Raw genomic sequence first — 21,090 nt, forward strand, 5'->3', positions numbered from 1 at the left:
GTTTAACATCTCTGAGACCGTTGACGCTTGGTGGCAACAAGTCTCATGAAACCTAGTATCCAGTGTCAGAAATCTGGAAATCTTTCCCAGTCCCAAAATTCTGGGACTCTTCAGTCTCACGAAGCTGAAAATCTTGTTCCATGCAGTCTCATGCAAGTGAAAACTATTTGGGATTTCAAAAGCGGACAATATAGACTATATACCAGGATATATAAACTGAACTCATAATAAATAATCACCATCTGATTTACTGGCAATCTGTTGCCGGAGAATTTTCATTCTGAATGAGAACTTCGAATCTGATATACAAGTTATAACCGGCTAATAACCTACATGCAGGAAATTTTGTAAGATAAGAAATAGAATCGACGTCTCTAAATTCAGGGGAGATAATCCTGATTGGTTCAGTTATTGACTTCACTCGGACCGTTAAATATCGAACAGGATTGAAGTGAGTGAATGGTGGTGAGTGAATGGAAACGCAATCACCTAAGAGATTTTCCCTCTACAACATGCATCTTAGTTGCGCTTTCACTGCATATCCAACATGGCCATCTAATTCAACACGATGAATATAAAGTCCCTAGCTCTGGGCTGAGCGGAATTAGACACAATCGCGAAGCAGAGCATCAGGGATTCTGCACGCCCTGTCCATATTTACTTACACGGAAAGTATACTCATTGGAAAACCTAACTTAAAGTGACGGCCTGTGATGGAATAACTTTGGCAAACCAGTTTTTGCAGCAACAACTTGTGACGTTGATTGAAATCGTCACACAAGACACGGGATCTAACAAATGCTACAAGGCGTGATATGTATAGGCCATATGCAGGACCCTTCGGTATATTGCTGACCAAGTAAGAATAATTTACGATGTGAAAATTAAAACTATTCCTCTTGTAAAGTTTGAGAGAGAGGAAACCGTTATGGTCTTTAAACAAATATAGGTCCAGATAAGATGTACCATCTGGAGAGCCTGTGGTTTCCTTTAAATCCAGCAAAAACTATTCACTTTTCGCTGACACAAATGTATATGTGCACTTTCTTTTCCATGATTCCGTCCTTTATATACTTCCTTAGTTCTTCGTTTTGTGTTGATTGTCCATTGGGCAATTGGCCTTGCGATTATTGACCTGGAATGTCCATCTTGGTTGACGGCTGGTATACGAATGTCTGCTTTGACACATAGATTCTGCCTTATTCACATTGGCTATGTCACAATCCCGTACATGATTACACTTAATTATAGGCCTAGTTAATTTATTTATTATATTTGTTTTATATGAATCCGGGCCGAGCCCAGGGCCACCCACTACCATCCCAAGGTTGCTGGAAGATCTTTCCACGTACGGCGGGAGAGGAAGCTAACCATAAGCTGGACGAACTCACAGCAACCGCATTGGTGGGAGGGTGCTATTTCATTGTGCCGTACTGGCCCCCTCTAGTTAATAGATATTCATCTCTGCATTCAGGCATAGACATATTGTACACTTATAAATAAACAGTATCTTCTTATTCCACAGAAACTCCACAGAAGAAAAAACACCATGCCCCTAAGAAAAAATATTTAGAATAGCTGTTGAGTGACCAGTGAGAACCATGGACTTTCCTGAATTCGCAAACTTTTCCATGGATCGGGCATATACTTAAATTGACAAGTTAGATGCATAAAAGTATAGGCCTATGCTCGATTGCTTTATAATAGGTCTGGCAGAAAAAAACACTTACCATTATCTTTTAAAAGGGGACATGGTAAATGTTTCACAGATCTGTCATATGATTTACAGGGCAAAATTCGACATGTCAACTCTTGTCTATGCAATGAAACACAAAACGTTGGATCAGTAACGAAAACAAACTTGACAGTAATAACAATGCTGGCAGTTGTCTTCCTGTGAATTAGCAATTTTATTAAAGATGCACGAAACACTTGGTATTCATGTGTTAGTAGGCCTATGGAGTATATGATGTGGAATACATATAAAATCAAGAAAAGTTTCTCAGCTTTCTTCTACGGTGGGCAAAAATGGATTTAAACTACAGTTTCCCTAGGTCCCAGCAGTCAGATCGGGAATGAAGTATTTATTTATCTATTTGATTGGTGTTTTGCGCAGTAGGCTTACACAAGAATATTTCACATGTTCGACGGACGCCAGCATTATGGTGGAAGGAAACCGGGTAGAGCCCGGGAGAAACCAACGACCATATGCATCCGAAATTAAGTACCGGTACCGGTATCATGCTTTGGTGAAGTCAAAGTCGACAGCTGTCTGAACCACTTTGTTGGGGTGAGAAAAAAGCATGTTCTTCGATGAGGTCAGTTTCGATTATTGGCGGAAAGTTTGCATAAGCTAGGTTGTTAAAAGATATAAAATTCGTTGGATAAAATATGGATCACACTGAGTTCATATTCAGATGAGCTATGATTAACGTGGGTACACGGGTCAAAAATACAACCCTTGTTACCTCCCCTGTCGTAACACAAATCAAGGTTTCTGATCGGCGAAGGAGGTGACACAATGAGTTCCTTCCCAGGGAAAATGCGTGAATACGACAAAATCTCCCTTGATAGGTTTGACAATTACAAGGGAAGTTACAACTTGAAGTCGACAGTGTATTTTCTGTCACATTTTCACAAAGGTATGTTTATACAGTTTCTTCCGATAATAGACGGTAGATATTATTCATGACCCAGTTTTCGTGTTTTGATGCCCCAAGTGCTGAAGTTTGCATGAAATGACAAGCTTTCTACGTCTTGGTAGGCTGTGACAGTAATTAATAGTGCGTGTTGTTATTCATCTTAAATGATAAGTGTCCAGGAGCACGCGTCTCCTCGGGTGAAATTATGTAACAGCAACAATATACACTGAACAAAAATATAAACGCACGAACAAATATTTTCTGTTATTTTTATGTCACAAAATGTAGTACATATCCCAAAACAATGGGACATATTTCTGAACAATTCAGCTTCAATTTGCGAGCATTGCAATCAATTCTCAAGCAATAGCCCTGCAGTAATGGCAGGAAGAGGACAATGGGGGTCAATGGGCCAAGTTCACAGACGTCAGTAACGCGTGTGATCACCATTAGCCTCGCGTAGAGCTGTACACCGGCGACGCATGGACATCACCAAGTTGTCAATTGTGGGCTGGGGGATGTTGTCCCAGTCCTCCTGGAGTGCCACTCGCATTTGGCGAATGTTCTGGGGAACTGGAACCCGGTGGCGGACACGCCTATCCAGAACATCCCAGAGGTGTTCAATGGGTGACATGTCTGGTGAATACGGCGGCCAGTTGAGGACAGGAATATCCTCCTCCTCAAGGAAGTCCCTGCATATCCTGGCAGTGTGTGGGCGGGCGTGGTCGTGTTGGAAAGTCAAATGATGGAGCACCACAAAGGGCGCAACAGTAGGTCTAAGGATTTCATCTCGGTAACGTTGTGCATTAAGGTTGCCGTCGATGAAATGCAGACGTGTGCGCTGTCCATGACAAATGCCTGCCCACACCATGACACTTCCGCCACCATAAGCCACCCGTCACAGGACATTAGCGTCAGCATACCGCTCACCAGCACGGCGCCAAACCCGAACTCTGCCATCAGCATGGTGCAGCTGGAAGCGAGATTCGTCACTAAAGAGCACAGTCCTCCAACGAGCAAGTGTCCAGCGCACATGAATATTGGCCCAGTCCAGTCGTGTCCAACGTCGGGCTACTGTTAGGTCGATGCCCTGGTGTGGTCGACGTGACCGCAGCCGGTTCCTGACTGTCTGGGCTGAAATCCGCCTGTTGTGAAGACCGACAGTCTCATCAGCAGTCCTGGTTGCTGGGCGGGTCCGATCACGCAGGTGTTGGAGCCGCATGTGCTGGTCTTGTGCGGGCGTGGTCACACGTGGCCGGCAGGCATGTGCGCGGTTGACTGTGGTACCAGTCTCTCTGAAGCGAGTCCTCAGGCGGCTGATAGTGGAATGATGCACATTCAGTTGGGCTGCCACAGCAGTAACAGATAACCCAGCATTAAGCATGCCAATGGCATGCTCCCTCATGATTTGTGACATCTGTGGCATGTCGGCATGTGGCACAAATCCACACTTTGGGGTGGCCTTTTACTGAGCAAGCTGTAAGGAATGTCTGCGTGTTGCTCACGCACACTGACCATCGCACTGTCACGCCCCATTGGTCACATGAGTTGACTTTCAGCATATGAGTATACCCACTCAGAATGGTCAGTTGCAATGGGACCACTTGTGTTGTGCAACACGAAGGACCCATTAAACAAATATATCACTGGTTTGACCATTTCCAAATAATGGTCAGTTTGACTCGGATATATAGGTTGGTGCGTTTATATTATTGTTCAGTTTACTTTGAAAATCCATTCTGTCTAAAAGTTTTGGTGGGTAGTGAATAGTGTGAGAGGCGATTTTATTTAACTTATATCCAATCCAAACTTCATGAAAATAACACTTCTTTGATGTGGTGCAGAGCGTACATGATGGTGGTAAAAAGTGAATGAAGTCATGTTCACCTGTCGGAGGTCATACTAGTTATTTATTGTACAGTAGTTCATGTGTATCTGTTGGACCAAAAATTACCATAAAGTTTGACACAAGGGAATGTTTTAAGGGTGTGCATATGTGACATTTGCCAGTAAATGTGCAGATCTACATATGGCTCTTCCCTCTTCACCAATGTGGTCGCTGTGAGTTCAAGTCCAGCTCATGCTGGCTTCCTCTCCAGCCACATGTGGGAAGGCCTGCCAGCAACCTGCGGATGGTCCTGGGTTTCCACCCACCATAATGCTGTCCGCCGTCGTATAAGTGAAATATTCTTGAGTCTTGCGTAAAACACCAATCAAATAAATAAATAAATAAACATCGCAACAACCTACACATCAAAACCACTACCAGAATATATAGTGGTAGTGCATAACATGTTCAGAATATATGCTAATTAAATCCTTTCTTATTATGTCCGATAATCATGTAAGATAATTGCAAGTATCACAGCACTGAGAACTGTTTAAATTATTAACTTAACCACCCAAATTAAGACACAAAAAATATGCTTTTATATTCCTCAAACTGAATCACGGCCTCAACCATGTTTACCTGTAGTCCAAGAAGTTGAACATTGATGCTTTTTTTTTTATTCCTGTCATTCATGGGTTCACCAACTGACCAGGTAAAATTTAGAAAGAGAAGACATTTTAAATAATTAATTTTACAAAAAAAGTTTCCCAGCATGCAAGTGCCTGGAAGCGTCCTTTCAAATAGTACAAGTTGAACAAAACAGAAAGAGTCAGAGCGGGGCTACAGTCACATAACAGTAATATTAACATTGATTTGTTTATCATCGAGAGACAGCTGATGTATTAAATATCTAGTTTTCCAAAAACAAGCAAAGTCTGCAGTTATTTGGATCCGTGCCTCAAGGTAAATTTGCAGATGGAAGTTTTGTTTTCTAGGATTTGGCGTAGTTGCCTTTCTTACCCTTTCCAGTGCTTCCTCAGTATCGGTACTCCTTTGTGGATTCATTGAGTCTTTATTACTGGTATATGTCATTTATTTTTTTATTTATGAAATATTTACAGGGTTGTCTTCGACATTATGGCCACCTATAGATATAATATTTATATATACATTATGCCACCCCTGAGCCATTATACTGATACGGGTTAACCAATCGTAGCACTATCTCCTTGATGCTGAATGCAAAGTTCCTCTTTTTTTTTCTTAAGGTCGTAGGTGTGACCCGATCTAGTATTAACCCTGGATCTACTGCCACAGTAGCGAAACCTCTACCAGCTGTGCTATTGGGGCAGGTTCTAATATTGTGTTCATGATTAAATAGAACAATTTGCATTTCTTTGCAGATCACACTGTTGGTCTTAGCTCTGACAGTTTTTTTGAGAGGATGAAGATGAGCAGGTAACGTATGACATTTCCAGCAAAACTCATAGTGCGGTGTATTAGACTATAAAAGCCATCAAATTAACACATCAGTATTCTCTATTTGAGTGGTTTTCACTAAGTTTTGATTTGATGTTTTTCAAGTATTAAAATCATTGCCACTAATTATATTTCTGAATTTCTTATATTGCTCATGATATATAAAATATATACATGGAAATATGGATAATTCATTTGTATTAGCCAGACATTTGTGTTATGTTGTATTAGAAAAATTACCTGTGATTGATTATTTTTCACTTGGCCGGTTTTTGTAACATTGCATTGCGATGTACATAGTAACCTTTTTGTACTGCCATTGTACATAGTAAACTGTATAAGAACAATTCCAATTTCTATTTGCTATCCCAAGCATGAACAACAATGGTATTTCACTATAAGCCCCTTGAGAATTTCATTTATTTATTTATTTGATTGGTGTTATATTTATTTTATAAACTTTGTTATATTCTATTCATTAGATCTACTGAATGTCAGTGTGGTTCAAGGAAAATTACTTTCTTCCTTGTAGAAAAGTGTTTATTTACTGTACAGAAGTAACAAAAATCCTGATGCTAGCAGATGACCACTATAAGCACTTGGAGAAATATGTGGTAAGATCACTGTCACAGTGTACATACAGTACTTGGCTAAAAAATTTGCCCAAAAAGTGCATTTTTAGGAGCTGATAGATGCTTAAAAAATTACTTTTGGTGCTGAAACTTATATTCCTATCATCCAATCTTCCAGACCAACCTCAAAACATTGTTCTAAGATCAACAGAACTTTCACAGTCCGGAAGAATGAGTAACATATGGATGCAATCTTAGGTCAAATATAGTAAAATTGGTATCTTTGTATATCTGACATTAAATGTGTGTTTGTAACAAACTTCAGTTGATACAAACAAACATCTACCATGGTTGCGACTGACTTTATAGACAACAAAATGTGCTGATATTTGAGATAACCCACTTGCTAACTAGTGCATATAGATTGAATCTGTGTACATGTGTGCATTCGGAAATTTTGACATAAGTCTAAAGGAAACCTTGTGATTCTGGGCCCTGAAATCAAACCTAGGTCGGGTGATGCTATGGTACTAAGACTTTGGTGGCATGGACTCACTCTGCCACAAGAAGACACAGTATTTATGTGTATGTACACAAATATAATGACTCATCTTTGTGACTGAAAAATTGATAAGTACATAAAAATCCAAGCATCCACACATATACATACATGCAAGTGCATGTAAATTCTGTGAATTGTGTTGGCTTGTTCGAGTGTAGATTTACATTATGTAAAATGTTATGTTAAATACTTGTAGATTGTGTCAAATTTGCTCAAGTATCATGTACGCACTCTTGAAGACTTGTAAACTTTCTGGTATACATGTATGCTCACAGAGATTTGTCAGCTTGCTCATATATGCTCACACAGACTTGTCAGCTTGCTCATATATGCTCACAAAGACTTGTCAACTTGCTCATATATGCTCACAGAGACTTGTCAACTTGCTGGTGTATGCACACAGAGACTTGTCAGCTTGCCCATATATGCTCACAGAGACTTGTCAGCTTGCTCATATATGCTCACAGAGACTTATCAGCTTGCTGGTGTATGCTCACACAGATTTATCAGCTTGCTCATATATGCTCACAGAGACTTGTCAGCTTGCTCATATATGCTCACAGAGACTTGTCAATTTGCTGGTGTATGCTCACAGAGACTTGTCAGCTTGCTCATATATGCCCACAGAGACTTGCCAACTTGCTGGTGTATGCTCACACAGACTTGTCAACTTGCTCATATATGCTCACACAGACTTGTCAACTTGCTCATATATGCTCACACTGACTTGTCAACTTGCTGGTGTATGCTCACACAGACTTGTCAGCTTGCCCATGTATGCTCACAGAGACTTGTCAATTTGCTCATATATGCTCACAGAGACTTGTCAACTTGCTCATATATGCCCACAGAGACTTGCCAACTTGCTGGTGTATGCTCACACAGACTTGTCAGCTTGCCCATGTATGCTCACACAGACTTGTCAACTTGCTCATATATGCTCACACAGACTTGTCAACTTGCTCATATATGCTCACACTGACTTGTCAACTTGCTGGTGTATGCTCACACAGACTTGTCAGCTTGCCCATGTATGCTCACAGAGACTTGTCAATTTGCTCATATATGCTCACAGAGACTTGTCAATTTGCTCATATATGCTCACACTGACTTGTCAACTTGCTGGTGTATGCTCACACAGACTTGTCAGCTTGCCCATGTATGCTCACAGAGACTTGTCAACTTGCTCATATATGCTCACAGAGACTTGTCAATTTGCTCATATATGCTCACACTGACTTGTCAACTTGCTGGTGTATGCTCACACAGACTTGTCAGCTTGCCCATGTATGCTCACAGAGACTTGTCAATTTGCTCATATATGCTCACAGAGACTTGTCAACTTGCTCATATATGCTCACATTGACTTGTCAACTTGCTGGTGTATGCACACAGAGACTTGTCAGCTTGCCCATATATGCTCACAGAGACTTGTCAGCTTGCTCATATATGCTCACAGAGACTTATCAGCTTGCTGGTGTATGCTCACACAGATTTATCAGCTTGCTCATATATGCTCACAGAGACTTGTCAGCTTGCTCATATATGCTCACAGAGACTTGTCAATTTGCTGGTGTATGCTCACAGAGACTGGTCAATTTGCTCATGTATGCTCACAGAGACTTATCAGCTTGCTGGTGTATGCTCACAGAGACTTGTCAGCTTGCTCATATATGCCCACAGAGACTTGCCAACTTGCTGGTGTATGCTCACACAGACTTGTCAGCTTGCCCATGTATGCTCACAGAGACTTGTCAACTTGCTCATATATGCTCACACAGACTTGTCAACTTGCTCATATATGCTCACACTGACTTGTCAACTTGCTGGTGTATGCTCACACAGACTTGTCAGCTTGCCCATGTATGCTCACAGAGACTTGTCAATTTGCTCATATATGCTCACACTGACTTGTCAACTTGCTGGTGTATGCTCACACAGACTTGTCAGCTTGCCCATGTATGCTCACAGAGACTTGTCAATTTGCTCATATATGCTCACAGAGACTTGTCAATTTGCTCATATATGCTTACAGGGACTTGTCAACTTGCTGGTGTATGCTCAGACAGACTTGTCAACTTGCTCATATATGCTCACACAGACTTGTCAGCTTGCCCATATATGCTCACAGAGACTGGTCAATTTGCTCATATATGCTCACACAGACTTGTCAACTTGCTGGTGTATGCTCACAGAGACTTGTCAATTTTCTCATGTATGCTCACAGAGACTTATCAATTTGCTGATATACATATATGCTCACAGAGACTTGTCAGCTTGCTCATTTACACATATGCTAACAGAGACTTGTCAACCTTTCATACATGCATGCTAACGGAGACTTGTCAACTTGCTTGTATATGCTCATGGAGACTTGTCAATTAGCTCAAATAGGATATGCTAAGGGAGACTTGTCTTCTTACTCATTTAAGTACATATATATGCTCAGAGCCTGTATCTTGGTTTACATAATATATATCAAGTGCATGTACATGGAGATTTTGTCAGCTTGCTCAGAAATGATTACATATACATGTACAGGTAGATATTGTTAATTTACTCAACTTAATTGTCAAGTGCCTCATGCATTTGTAGATGTTTATGTCAGTTCATTGCTTAACATCTGGGTCTCTGGAGTACATCCATATGTCTCCAAAACTACAAAACATCATGCATGTACTGCGTGTGAAACATATAAAAAGGATTGTTGAAAATTGTTGTATATTTGCCAGATGTGAATACTGTTTCATCTTTAGAGATTTTACAAAATAATTTACAGTTTATACAAAGCTGTACTTGTGCATGTAGCTGAGTTGTCAAGGTATTGCAATTCCATTTTTAGAAGACGTTAGAAGTGGACGTTCCAACGCGCATAGTAATCCCAGATGAATATACAGATAAGGTATGAGTTTGTTGCATTTAATTTTTACACCTTAGTATTGGCACTAATAGCAGTTCATCATTTACTATCATCAGAGGGGGGCCTCCGTGGCTCAGTCGGTTAGCGCGCTAGCGCAGCGTAATGACCCAGGAGCCTCTCACCAATGCGTACCCTGTGAGTTCAAGTCCAGCTCATGCTGGCTTCCTCTCCGGCCGTAAGTGGGAAGGTCTGGCAGCAACCTGCGGATGGTCGTGGGTTTCCCCTGGGCTGTGCCCGGTTTCCACCCACCATAATGCTGGCCGCCGTCGTATAAGTGAAATATTCTTGAGTACGGCGTAAAACACCAATCAAAAAAAAAAAAAAAAAAAATCATCAGAGGACTCCAGAATTTTTCCGTCAGATGCTTAAGTCTTTTTCAGGTGTGTCAGTGTAAGTAGTACAGAATGTCATAACATTTGTGCACCTATATTTACCTTTGTTGTGAACGATCCTTGCCCTTCAATAGCCAGGACACATGAAGTGTGTGTTCAAACCTGGCCTGGAAATTGGACAGGGAATGTGTAGATTCCCATGCTGTCAGTGCTTGTGGGGTCATGGCGACATTAAGCCTTTGGCCAAAGATGAAGGCTGTCATTCTACAGATTTAAAAATTCGTGAATATTCTTTTAAACAACAATCAAATAAAATATCTTTGTTGTGGATACTTTGGAGATTAACATACTTGTGGGTTAACCTAGAAAATGAGCAACCTTTGCCTGAACATATTAGATATCTATTTTAATCCATTCCCACTTCAGGAGAATTGTTGTGTTTTAACTTTTATCCTACCATTGATTGAATCATTTGCCATATGCTGTGCATTGTAAGCGTCACAAGTTATAAACACAGTAGTATGAGTACATTGTACATTATTCTTTCCCTTCTTTTACAGTTGATTTTACATGTATTTTCCTGTAATCTGTAAATGTTTTACACAAACATTTCAAAGTAGACATCCCATCCTTCCCTTTTTGTTGGGTTTTTCCATGTTGTCTTTTACCCCTTTCACACAGGCAAAGTTAAGCTGTTTGAACTTGCGAAAGTGGCTTTGAGCGAGTTTGATGTCGTTTGACTTAATCTGGTGTATTTGCCCCAGCTAGCAACATGGCTTTAAGCCAGTTTCAGGCCATATGGTTCAGATTTGATCGGGTTTAAATTTTGGCCATGTAAACGGGGTAATAGTGTCAGTACCGTATCTTACATGTGTACTTCTACATTGTAGGATGAATACATAACTGTAACCTTGATACCAGCAGGACACTGCCCAGGCTCAGTGATGTAGGTATACATACATGCGTAAACGTACATCTATGGATACGGACTCCTAACAGCACAGCACTCTCTATGCTCACTTAACATCACTGCCACCGCTACACTAATTCTTTTGATTTTTAGGACATAAAGTAGTAGTGCTGAAAGCAAAGAATTACATTTTTCTCCCAGTTTTTTTGGAAAAGTAAAGATATGAATATGTTCTTCATTAGATAGACCATAAACCATGTGGAAAAAAAGAATCCAAATATTATTTCCTGCTACATTTACTTGTATATTGTCCAAAACGAGCAGACCAGTGTCTGACCTTATGCCACACAAGCAGACTTGTAAGCGTTGTGTGAGCACTAATGTCCTCATGTGGACATGCATCACCATGCATAATCAGAATTCATCAGTAAAAGTGCCCATAGCATGTGTGCATACTTTGGATATAAAGAATGACTATGTAGCAAGTACATGTAGCATTATGTCTTTACTGTGTCTTAGCTTATGAAATACCCGGTTGGCATTAAATAACACTGAAAGCAGTCTTAAGGTCATTGTTAAAGATTTATGGTTGTATTAATAACATGCTGTGGCAGTTCAGCTTATCACATAATAGGCGTAGCCTTTGGTAGTTACATGTACATACTCATCTGTGCTTCGTGCATGGTATTTCAACCTCTTACCATCATCCTGTGAGTTTCTAATTGCTTTGCGCTGCATAACCTTTGCCCTCAAAGGAGTTTCCATGCAACTCTGACATACATTATCATACATAATCAGCATGTGGTTTTATCTTCACCTGTATTATTAATTTCAAGTCTTTGGTTTAAGTGTCCATACATGGGTTGTTAATTAGGTCTATTACAACATTTATGTTTAGAATTTTTTGGTATTCTGACGTTTTATAGCCTGACGATAAGTGGATATAGCCTGAAGCTGTAAAATCTGTGGCTTCTTGTGGAGAAAATCGCTTTCAGGATGCAAAACATTGAAATCCTTTGTATAATTCTATCTCAATTTTGTAAGACCACATACATTTTTTTAGAAAAAAATCTTTCAGAAGTCCTTGTATGGAACACTGCCTGTCAAAAATTAACTCATTTTATATTTTTCATGGATGAAGAATATACCACATGCTTAATGAGATGTACATGTGCATGTATTTTAGGTTTCTCATTGAGGGTACTGAGGGAACAGTTCTGTATACTGGGGATTTCAGGTGGGAAGGAAATGAAGTTACTCGAGTGCCTTGGTTTAGATCAGGTGACAGGTAAGTAGTTAGCTGGTACACATACATTAATGTGTCTATAAGTTTGACATCATAAAATATATATCAATTACCATCAACAAGTGAAAAATTCATGATTATAGCATTCAACACCAGTCAAATAATAATAAAAGAATTTAATGTTCCATAGCCTTTTAGGGTTTGCCCTGAATTATTTATTTATTTATTTGATCAGAGTTATATGCCAGACCCAAGAATATTTCAGTTATATGATTAACGGTGGGAGGAAATCTAGCATAGCCCAGTAGAAACCCATGACCATCATCCAGTTTTGTCCTGAATTAAGTTTAATATATCTCCAAGTGTTGTTCATCTTCAAAAAATGTACATGTAGTGATTCGAATCACCACATACATGTAGTTATAGTTAAATGTACTGTTACAAATTTGTTTCAGTATAAAAGACATCAGAAGTCTGTATGTAGACACCACTTTTTGCATTCCTGAAGCATTCTATATTCCGAGCCGTGCTGACTGTGTGGAAGCCTTATATGAATTAGTGAAGAACTGGATTGGAGAAAGCCCCAATAACTGTGTGAACATTTCATCAAAGACAAAATATGGCCATGAGCACTTACTGAAAGGTGTGGCTGATAAGCTGGACAAAAAGGTGGGCCGGTTGAATTTTGAGACTTCATTGCAAAGTAAAAAAATTATACACTGAATGTAAAAGTGTGTGTGGGTGCTTGATGGCTGATTTGGACAGGAAAAAGACATACAAATTGTTTACTCTAAGTTTTTAGATTTTCGAAGATTTTGTCTCCGTGTACCTCACAAACTCTTTACTTCCTTCACCTGGTATATTAGAAAAGTTGAATTTTGGTTGAAGCACATTTTTGACAGACACAGTCTTCAGCAAAGCAAAACAAAAACACTTCCTTTGGAGAATCAAAGCAGCTTCACATATGTATCTTTTATATGAAGCCTGTTCAAATTGTTTTTAATTTTTTTTGTGAGAAAACCTAACTGTCGGATATCAAAGGTTTAAGTACTTTAAAGGTGGGTTTACCTAGTATCAGCATTTTTTTTCTTCCTTTTTTAATGTTTAGCTTTCAACATTTTCAGTTTTCTGACCCAGTTACTCTTTTCAGTTCCAGTGCTTTTGATCACCTTTCCTCAACTGCAGTTTTAGAACACACTAACTTAAATACACATTCCTCACATGACCTCTAGTGACCTCTACATTATTTGGAAACGAAACATCTTAGTGGTGTCAACTATCAGTATCATATTCTCAGTGTCTTATGCTGCTCTTTCCTTAGTGCTTAGCTTGTAAGAACCACAATCAGATGCATGGAATCATGGGGTGCACAGCATATCCTTTTTCTTGCAATGATTCCTACATATTGACTTGAATCTTGAAACACAACTGTCATTTCAGAGCTTCTTTGTGAATGTCTTTCATTTGCTGTTTTGGTGGAATTTTGAGTATTTTGTGGCATATTGATGCCATTTTTTGTTTGTTTTTTTCAGATTCATGTGTTAGCTGACAAGCACCAGCTCTATGAGCAGATTCCAGAACTACAGAATGTGTTTACTTCAGATCCCAGTGCCACACCCATCCATGCCTGCTGTTGGGAGGTATGTTTTGCCCACTGCCACTTGTAATATATCTGTGTTAAGTAGCTAGCACAATTAAGACTAATGTGATAAGCATATGCTTGTTTTTAGTGCTTAAAATAATGGAGGTTTGAGAAGCTTAAAAAGAGCCTTGGATGAAATGCTCTATTGACAGTTTCTTAAAATACGTTCAACTGTGGGCTGATTGGTTTACACATATTTGTACACGTAAATGTCACACTTCCTACTTAAAGTTTTTCATAATCGTTTCCGTAACTATCAAGGTTTAGCTTAATAGAGTTGCACTGCCTACATCAAATTACCTAAAAGGAGCATTTATACAGGTGAATAAATGTCATAAAATATTAGTTGTAGTGCTGAAACTTAATTTTTCCATTAGTTTTTAAATACCTTTCAAACAAACCACAAGAGAACTCCAAGAATCAGGCAGAGAGTGCAGTTGTGCGCAAATTTTCGAGTCAGTTACGTTATCAGGGGTCTACGCAGGCAGTCTTGCAGGACACCTGTTGTTTTTTTTGGATTGTTAGGTTTCCCAGCTTTGCTTGGAAAACTGTTGTTCTTGCTCAGATTATTTTTTTTTGTTCTCTGACAACTGTTTTTTTTTTCCGTTTTACGAGAAAACTGCGTGTCACAGCTGTTAACTTTCTACACATGTTCATTACCAAATCGCTTGGGCTGCCTGCTGGAGTATAAAACTTTTCCCACCTGTGACCCATTCTTCGGCCATATTGGAGCTGTGTGGAAATCTAAAAAAAAAATTCTTCTCCAAAACCACTGACCCAATTGCATTGAAAATTGATATGCGTGTACAAGACTACAGGGGGTATCAGGATTGAACATTTTATGCAAATCGGTCGAGAAATGTGGAAGCTTGCTTGTCTCGTGATGACGTGTGGATAAATTTTGAAAAAACAAGATAGCAGTTAGATGTAGTTTGGCCTACTGAATACAGCTGTGGTTTTAGTTTTCTCGCATTTTGTATAGTGTTTTTTTAAATAGCAATTATAGCTCATTTCAGGGTCATTTTTCAAATGTTACATGACTGAACACCGTAATAGCTATGAAGCTGAAAATTGGTCAGTAGATAGATCAACCACAGATCTTCATTTTTGACTAGGACTGCACAGCTACGACTGATAGTTTTGCCATTGAAACGCGTTTAAAAACTTATTATTTTTATTGATAATCAGCTCGTAAAATTGCAATATCTCCAGAACCGGTAAAGGTAGAAAAAACAAACTTGGCATTTTTAATAGCGAACATATGATGCAGATTTTGAGGTTTTGTGCTGTTTGGTCAGTCATGATTTATCAGCCATTTTGAATTTTATTGCTAAGCTTAAACCATCTTTCTCTGTAAATCGGCTAATGATCTTTGGATGAAAATTCACGTGCAAGTTTTAGGTGGATAGCTGTACATATGTTGTACAAAAACTTCTTGTTTGGTATGCAAGTTGTGCTGCAACTGACCATTGAAATTAGTTTAGTTTTTTAAATTAGTTTTATGACCAAAAAAAAACATCAAAAATATAGCTGCTAAACCAGCGATGCAGGGGTTCAAGCCGGTATTGCTGGCCTACCATACCTTCACTTCACTTAATGGTGTACATGTATAGATACATAACCAAGATAGATACAAAGTCAACATTCTTCGTAGTCATAAGTACACTCTGTGTATCATGCATGTAGATGTGCCAAAGAGAGTAAATCGACCAAATCTGGCAATATTTAAAAGCATGCATGTCCCCTTTTTTAACACAGCTCAACGATTTTCAGCATGCATAAAATACATGTATTGTGCTTTACGCTCAGTGCTTTTCAGCTGTAACGGTTTTCAGCTTTACAGTTGTGGCGGTTTTGTGTCACGTGACCTGCAAATATGGGAAAAAATTGAACTTTTTCGGACTTAAATGGCCATTCTCGACAAAACTGTTCATCAGAGAAAAGTAAAAAGATCAGATTAGTGATCAGAACATCAAACTACACCAAGCAGAGTACTTAAAATATTTGAATTCAGAAAATTTTAATCACGTGACAGATTCGGTAAGCTGGGATCAAACTCTGACATGACTGACTGGTGTGAGCGATACAAGCCCGGCGCAATCTGCCTAATGTCAATTTCCCAAAGTCAGTCATCTTTGCCTTTCAACTGCCCAAGACACATCTGCATCACACCACACAGCCGGGAGATGGTTAGCGTTTAAGTCCTTCTGTAATTAGGTCAAGTGAGGGAAAATTTTTGCCAGCATCTCCCTTACTGTCTACTCTATTATCTATCTCACTAAGTCCGGGAGGCAGTTGCAATTTGCACTTCAAATTTCCATACATATTTTCTTTAAACTGATATCTTTCATTTGAGAGCATAAAAATCAATACATAACCAGATACAGCTGTACACGGCATTGAATCTTTCAATGCGACCTTGATGATGCTGCACTATGCTCAGTGAGAAACATCGATCCCTTCTCAGACTTATCAGGCCTTTTGGTAAGAAATAAGGCCAAAAAACATGGCCCGTGTAATGGCAAGTTCCAAAATTTGGTCAAAATTGTGATGTCTTAACTAGTTTCGAAATTTCAATATTTTTTTGAGATATAGGCAAAAAACTAAAATTTAGCTACATAATTTCAATGACCTGTTCTCAAGAACTATGGGAGCTAGAAATGTGCAACTTGCACCAAATTGTAGCCCAAGACATGCTCTCTCTGTGATATGCCAATGGATTTGAGCTACGATCAATAGTTTTCTCGCTAGAATTGTTTAAATGACACATCATTTTTGGTTTTTCTTTTTTTTTTTTTTTTTTTAGAAATAGATGTTAATTCTATTTGCTTTAACACGAAGTTAGACAGGAACTGGACTAGGTTTATGGTATTTGACCCAATGCTTTCTGCTGCACTGTCCATGGTTTCCAGAAACGGTTGTGTTCTATTTGATGGCGTAGAATGACAACTGCAACAACAAACGATGTGTACCCCGGCTGAAACTGCTTTGCAGTTCTAGTTTATAATGTGATTGTGAAGATGATTGACCTTGTATCTTTGCAGCCAGATCGAGACACAAGATCTCGGTTGCCATGTGGGTTTGTACCAGCCAATGACACTGATGTCAAGGTCATGGTGGTTCGACCGTCCACAATGTGGTTCACGCAAGGAGTGCAAATAAAGGACATTTATGTGAAGACTCACTATATTCACAGAGTTTGTTATTCGTTTCACTCCTCCTTCAGTGAAGTCCGGGATTTTGTTACCTTTTTGAAACCCAGGAGAGTTTACCCAAATGTTGTACCACCGAACCAAACAGTGGAGCAGGTAGGTTACCTGTTGCTTATAAAGACTCAAACAACTGAAATAACATCCAACATCCATAAGGTGTATTCAGGTAGTAGTCTTGTAAATGTACCTCAGTATGCCTTGATTCACAATTGAGAACAAGAAGTGTGCATGTTGAATGAGGACTTTCCAAAGTAAAATGATGGTTAGAGATGATCACAAGAGGAAATGACGTATTTCTCATTTTTCAGTTTGATGTAAGCTCAAACCAAGGAGTGATCAATTATACTACAGTTTACATATATTTTAAATATACATGTATGAGGAATTTTATGATGTTATACAGAATAATTGTACTAACATATTGGTTAATGTAAGTTGATAGTTATAGCTTATATTCTGTAGAATGTATATGGAACATATATGTGTTTGTTACATGCTAAAGTAGTACTGTGGTATGCTTGTAACTATGTCTTGTGTTTTTATACATGTATATGGTGGATTTTTATGTAGTATGTCTCTTCAGATATATACTACTTTTATATTGAAACAAAGGGCTAAATCTGCAAATTTTGTTCCAGATACAGGCTAGACTAAACCAGTTCCTGTCCTTAATACACAAAGACCGTGCGAGTGGGGATGATCAAGTACAAACAAAACCTCTCGGAATACTTAGGAAAGTCAAATCCACGAAGCAATACAGTGGTATGCTGCATGTACCTGTTTTTATGATGATTCAGAGTAGTGTGTACATGTAAGAATGTACAATGTTCCTCAGCGTGTGACTGTAAGCGTACATGTATCTATCAAATTCTGTATGTAAATATATGTGTTTCTTCCATTCACTCATAATGGTTAAATGCTCTTTACTTGTTAAAAAGTAATTGGACAGAGAAATTGTAGGATCCCTTGCTCTCCAACACTGCTTTTGTGGCCATGTTGTGTTGTGTCTGTCATATGTGGGTAAGTTTGTCAGAACCTCACCAGATGTCAGGGGTTTACTCAGAGCACTCTGGTTCCTTCCACTGGTAAAGCTAATTGTCTTCATATAAGTGTAAAATTCTTTATATGGAGTTAAACTATATCAAATAAAAATCCAAAATCCAACCTATAAATTTATACATAAATTTACTTGTAATTTTAATCATTATATACACACTTTGTCTGGAATACTCTGTTGGTACATACATGTATATGCATTTACCTAGTGTTATCCTTCGTTTTAACTTATCTCATATAAATAGTCAGGGACATTTATTGTTTTCAGTACCGGTAACCACTAATTTCAAGGTTGTTGATCTATGCCTCCATTGCCAGGTATGCCTGGTGTGTACACTCCCATCTGCCAATGATCATGGCTTTTCTCTAACACCATAACTCTGGCCACTGTCTTTTAAGTGAAATATTCTTGAGTAGGGCATAAAATACCAATCTAATAAACAAATGAAATAAACATGTATGTCTTGCAACTGCACTAATGTGACTATGGGGTATTGCATTATAATCTGTGTTTGGTTTCTAATCTCAGGATCATTAACGGATTCAGAAGAGCTGTGTTTTGATGACGAGAAGACTCCCAAAAAGCGAAGTAGGAGAGCATCAGCAGAGTCCATTCAGTCAAACAAGGATTCAAGTGAAAAATTTCAGCTTTATTATTCTCAGTTTCTCCGTGACAGAACACCAGACGGAAGTCAGGAGAAGGCTTTGGCAGTAGTTATCTCCCCTTGCAAGTCTAGCAATGAGAGTGCATCTTCATACTCTCCAAGTTGCCATAGTGACAGTGAAATGGATTTGACAGGCAGTGGTAATGTGGCCAATGTTACCATGATGAAGCCAGCTGTTCCGGACACAGGTGGCAGCTATATGTCTTACATGAGCGATGATGATGACGACGACTGTGATAATGCAAATGTGGAATCTCTTTCATCAGCAGAATGTGAGAAAAATAATTGTAACGATGTATTGGATCCCAGTGCTTTGACAGTTGGACATAATGCAACACTTGCCATCTCAGTCACTGAACACGATAGACTGCAAAACAATAAATTTGTCATAGGAAACAGTAGTTCTTGTGAACGTGCCTCACTGAGTATTTTAGATGTGTCTGATGCTGACAGCGATATAACAGTCTCACCTGAAAACGTTGCTCTGAGGGATCAGCGGGATGACTTAATGCTGGACAGCAGTCCTGATGAAGTTGAAATAACTTACTGTTCTGTACGTTCCAGTGGTAAAAAATTGAATGAAAATAGTACAAATTCTTGTCTAGTAAAAGACTTTCAAAGTACATCACCCTTGAAAAGTGAGCTGCAAAATAGACACAATTTGGACTTAAATTTAAAGAAGGATAGTGGTGCCTTGAAGTCTTGTAAGAGGCCAGGGTGCTCTAACGGAACGGCAGACTCACCAGCAAAAATTCCTAAATTGTCCCCATCCATTTCTCCTAGTCCCCGTGGTGTGATCCACTCTCCTCTGCGTCGTAGGCCACCTGTGGCACAGAAAGTCATTCTGGTGGACCTGACTGCAGATAGTGACAGCGATGACAATGCTTGTGTCATTTGGCCAACCAGTGACTCCAGTGTAAACCAGTGAGTGATTGGTTTAGGGGACTGTGTGATTCTATAGTCAGCCAAGAGTGGGCCAAGGTAGCATAGTTTAGGGGAAGTGAAAGGCCACAACCTTTTTTTGTAAAATATTGACATATTTTAGGAAAGATTTTTATAGTATATGCATATTTGAATTTTAAAAATTTGCATTTGTATGTACGTGTATATACTCAATATAAAGTACACAGTTCTCTAAAATATTAAATTATAAATGGTTAGTATATATATATGTGTATGCTTTAAACTGTTTGCCATGTGAAGATGAAAGTTTCAGTTAAAATGCACATATCAGCATTTTTCATGCTGTATATTATTTTATATTTGAAATGATTTGTTTTCTTTTTTGTTGTTTGTTTGTTCGAAGGGTTTGTAGAGAATTTTATTTCACAAATTTTATAGATTGTCGTATATGTATTGTGGGGGCCTATGTGGCCGAGAGGGGTAGCACGCCAGTGCAGCACCATGACCCAGGAGCCTCCCTCCAATGCAGATGCTGTGAGTTCAAGTCCTGTTCATGCTGGCTTTCATGTTTTTTTTTTTTTGTTTTTTTTCTGAAATTCTCTCTGGGCTCCGCCCGGTTTCCTCCCACCATAATGCTGGTTGCCATAGTATAAGTGAAATATTCTTGAGTACAGTTTAAAACACCAATCAAATAAATAAATAAATATATGTATTGTTTTCATTTTGCAATTAAATAATTTTTTTGTGCTGTGCATAAATACATTTTTAATAGTGTCCATCAAATTTGTATTGTCATTTAAACATTTAGATTGCAATATAAAAAATTCTTCACCTATCATGTTCAGCACAGGTACTCAACACTGACATAGGAATCAATGAATGAAAGTATCTGAAAAGGATTTCAAATTCTTATAAACTGGCTTTTTTATAATAACATCCTGATATGAATGAAACTGACTGGCAAGTTGAATGTTGTCTCATAATAACAAAACTGTACTAATACAAAGTGGTATTTATAATATGTTATAATAGACTTACTTAGCCGGGGACTGGTTTGTGTTAAGCCTGAGCAACTACAACAATGAAATTTAGAGGAAATCAGTATGAATAAGGTAAAT

General features: G+C 38.8%; 1 protein-coding gene across 1 annotated transcript; it reads left to right on the forward strand.

The window, feature by feature from the left end:
• The first annotated feature begins 2,502 nt into the window (after window positions 1-2,502).
• On the forward strand, window positions 2,503-20,897 carry LOC135471233 (protein artemis-like). Its single transcript, XM_064750361.1, has 11 exons — window positions 2,503-2,642; window positions 5,877-5,931; window positions 6,485-6,566; window positions 9,929-9,988; window positions 11,229-11,284; window positions 12,435-12,536; window positions 12,950-13,163; window positions 14,027-14,134; window positions 17,181-17,444; window positions 17,987-18,110; window positions 18,934-20,897. Exons 1-11 carry the CDS (start codon window positions 2,522-2,524, stop codon window positions 19,995-19,997), a joined length of 2,250 nt encoding a protein of 749 aa, XP_064606431.1. The 5' UTR covers window positions 2,503-2,521; the 3' UTR covers window positions 19,998-20,897.
• The last annotated feature ends 193 nt before the right edge of the window (window positions 20,898-21,090 follow it).

This window comes from Liolophura sinensis, chromosome 7 (genome assembly GCF_032854445.1).
Source record: "Liolophura sinensis isolate JHLJ2023 chromosome 7, CUHK_Ljap_v2, whole genome shotgun sequence".
Taxonomy (NCBI): Eukaryota; Metazoa; Mollusca; class Polyplacophora; order Chitonida; family Chitonidae; genus Liolophura; species Liolophura sinensis.

What these genes read in the sequence shown, in the direction of transcription:
- LOC135471233 (XM_064750361.1), top strand. Translation starts at nt 2,522, where the DNA reads ATGAGTTCCTTCCCAGGGAAAATGCGTGAATACGACAAAATCTCCCTT. An exon ending in TCTGTCACATTTTCACAAAG is followed by an intron (nt 2,643 to 5,876) that starts GTATGTTTATAC and finishes ATTTCTTTGCAG; the next exon opens with ATCACACTGTTGGTCTTAGC. An exon ending in CACTGCCCAGGCTCAGTGAT is followed by an intron (nt 11,285 to 12,434) that starts GTAGGTATACAT and finishes CATGTATTTTAG; the next exon opens with GTTTCTCATTGAGGGTACTG.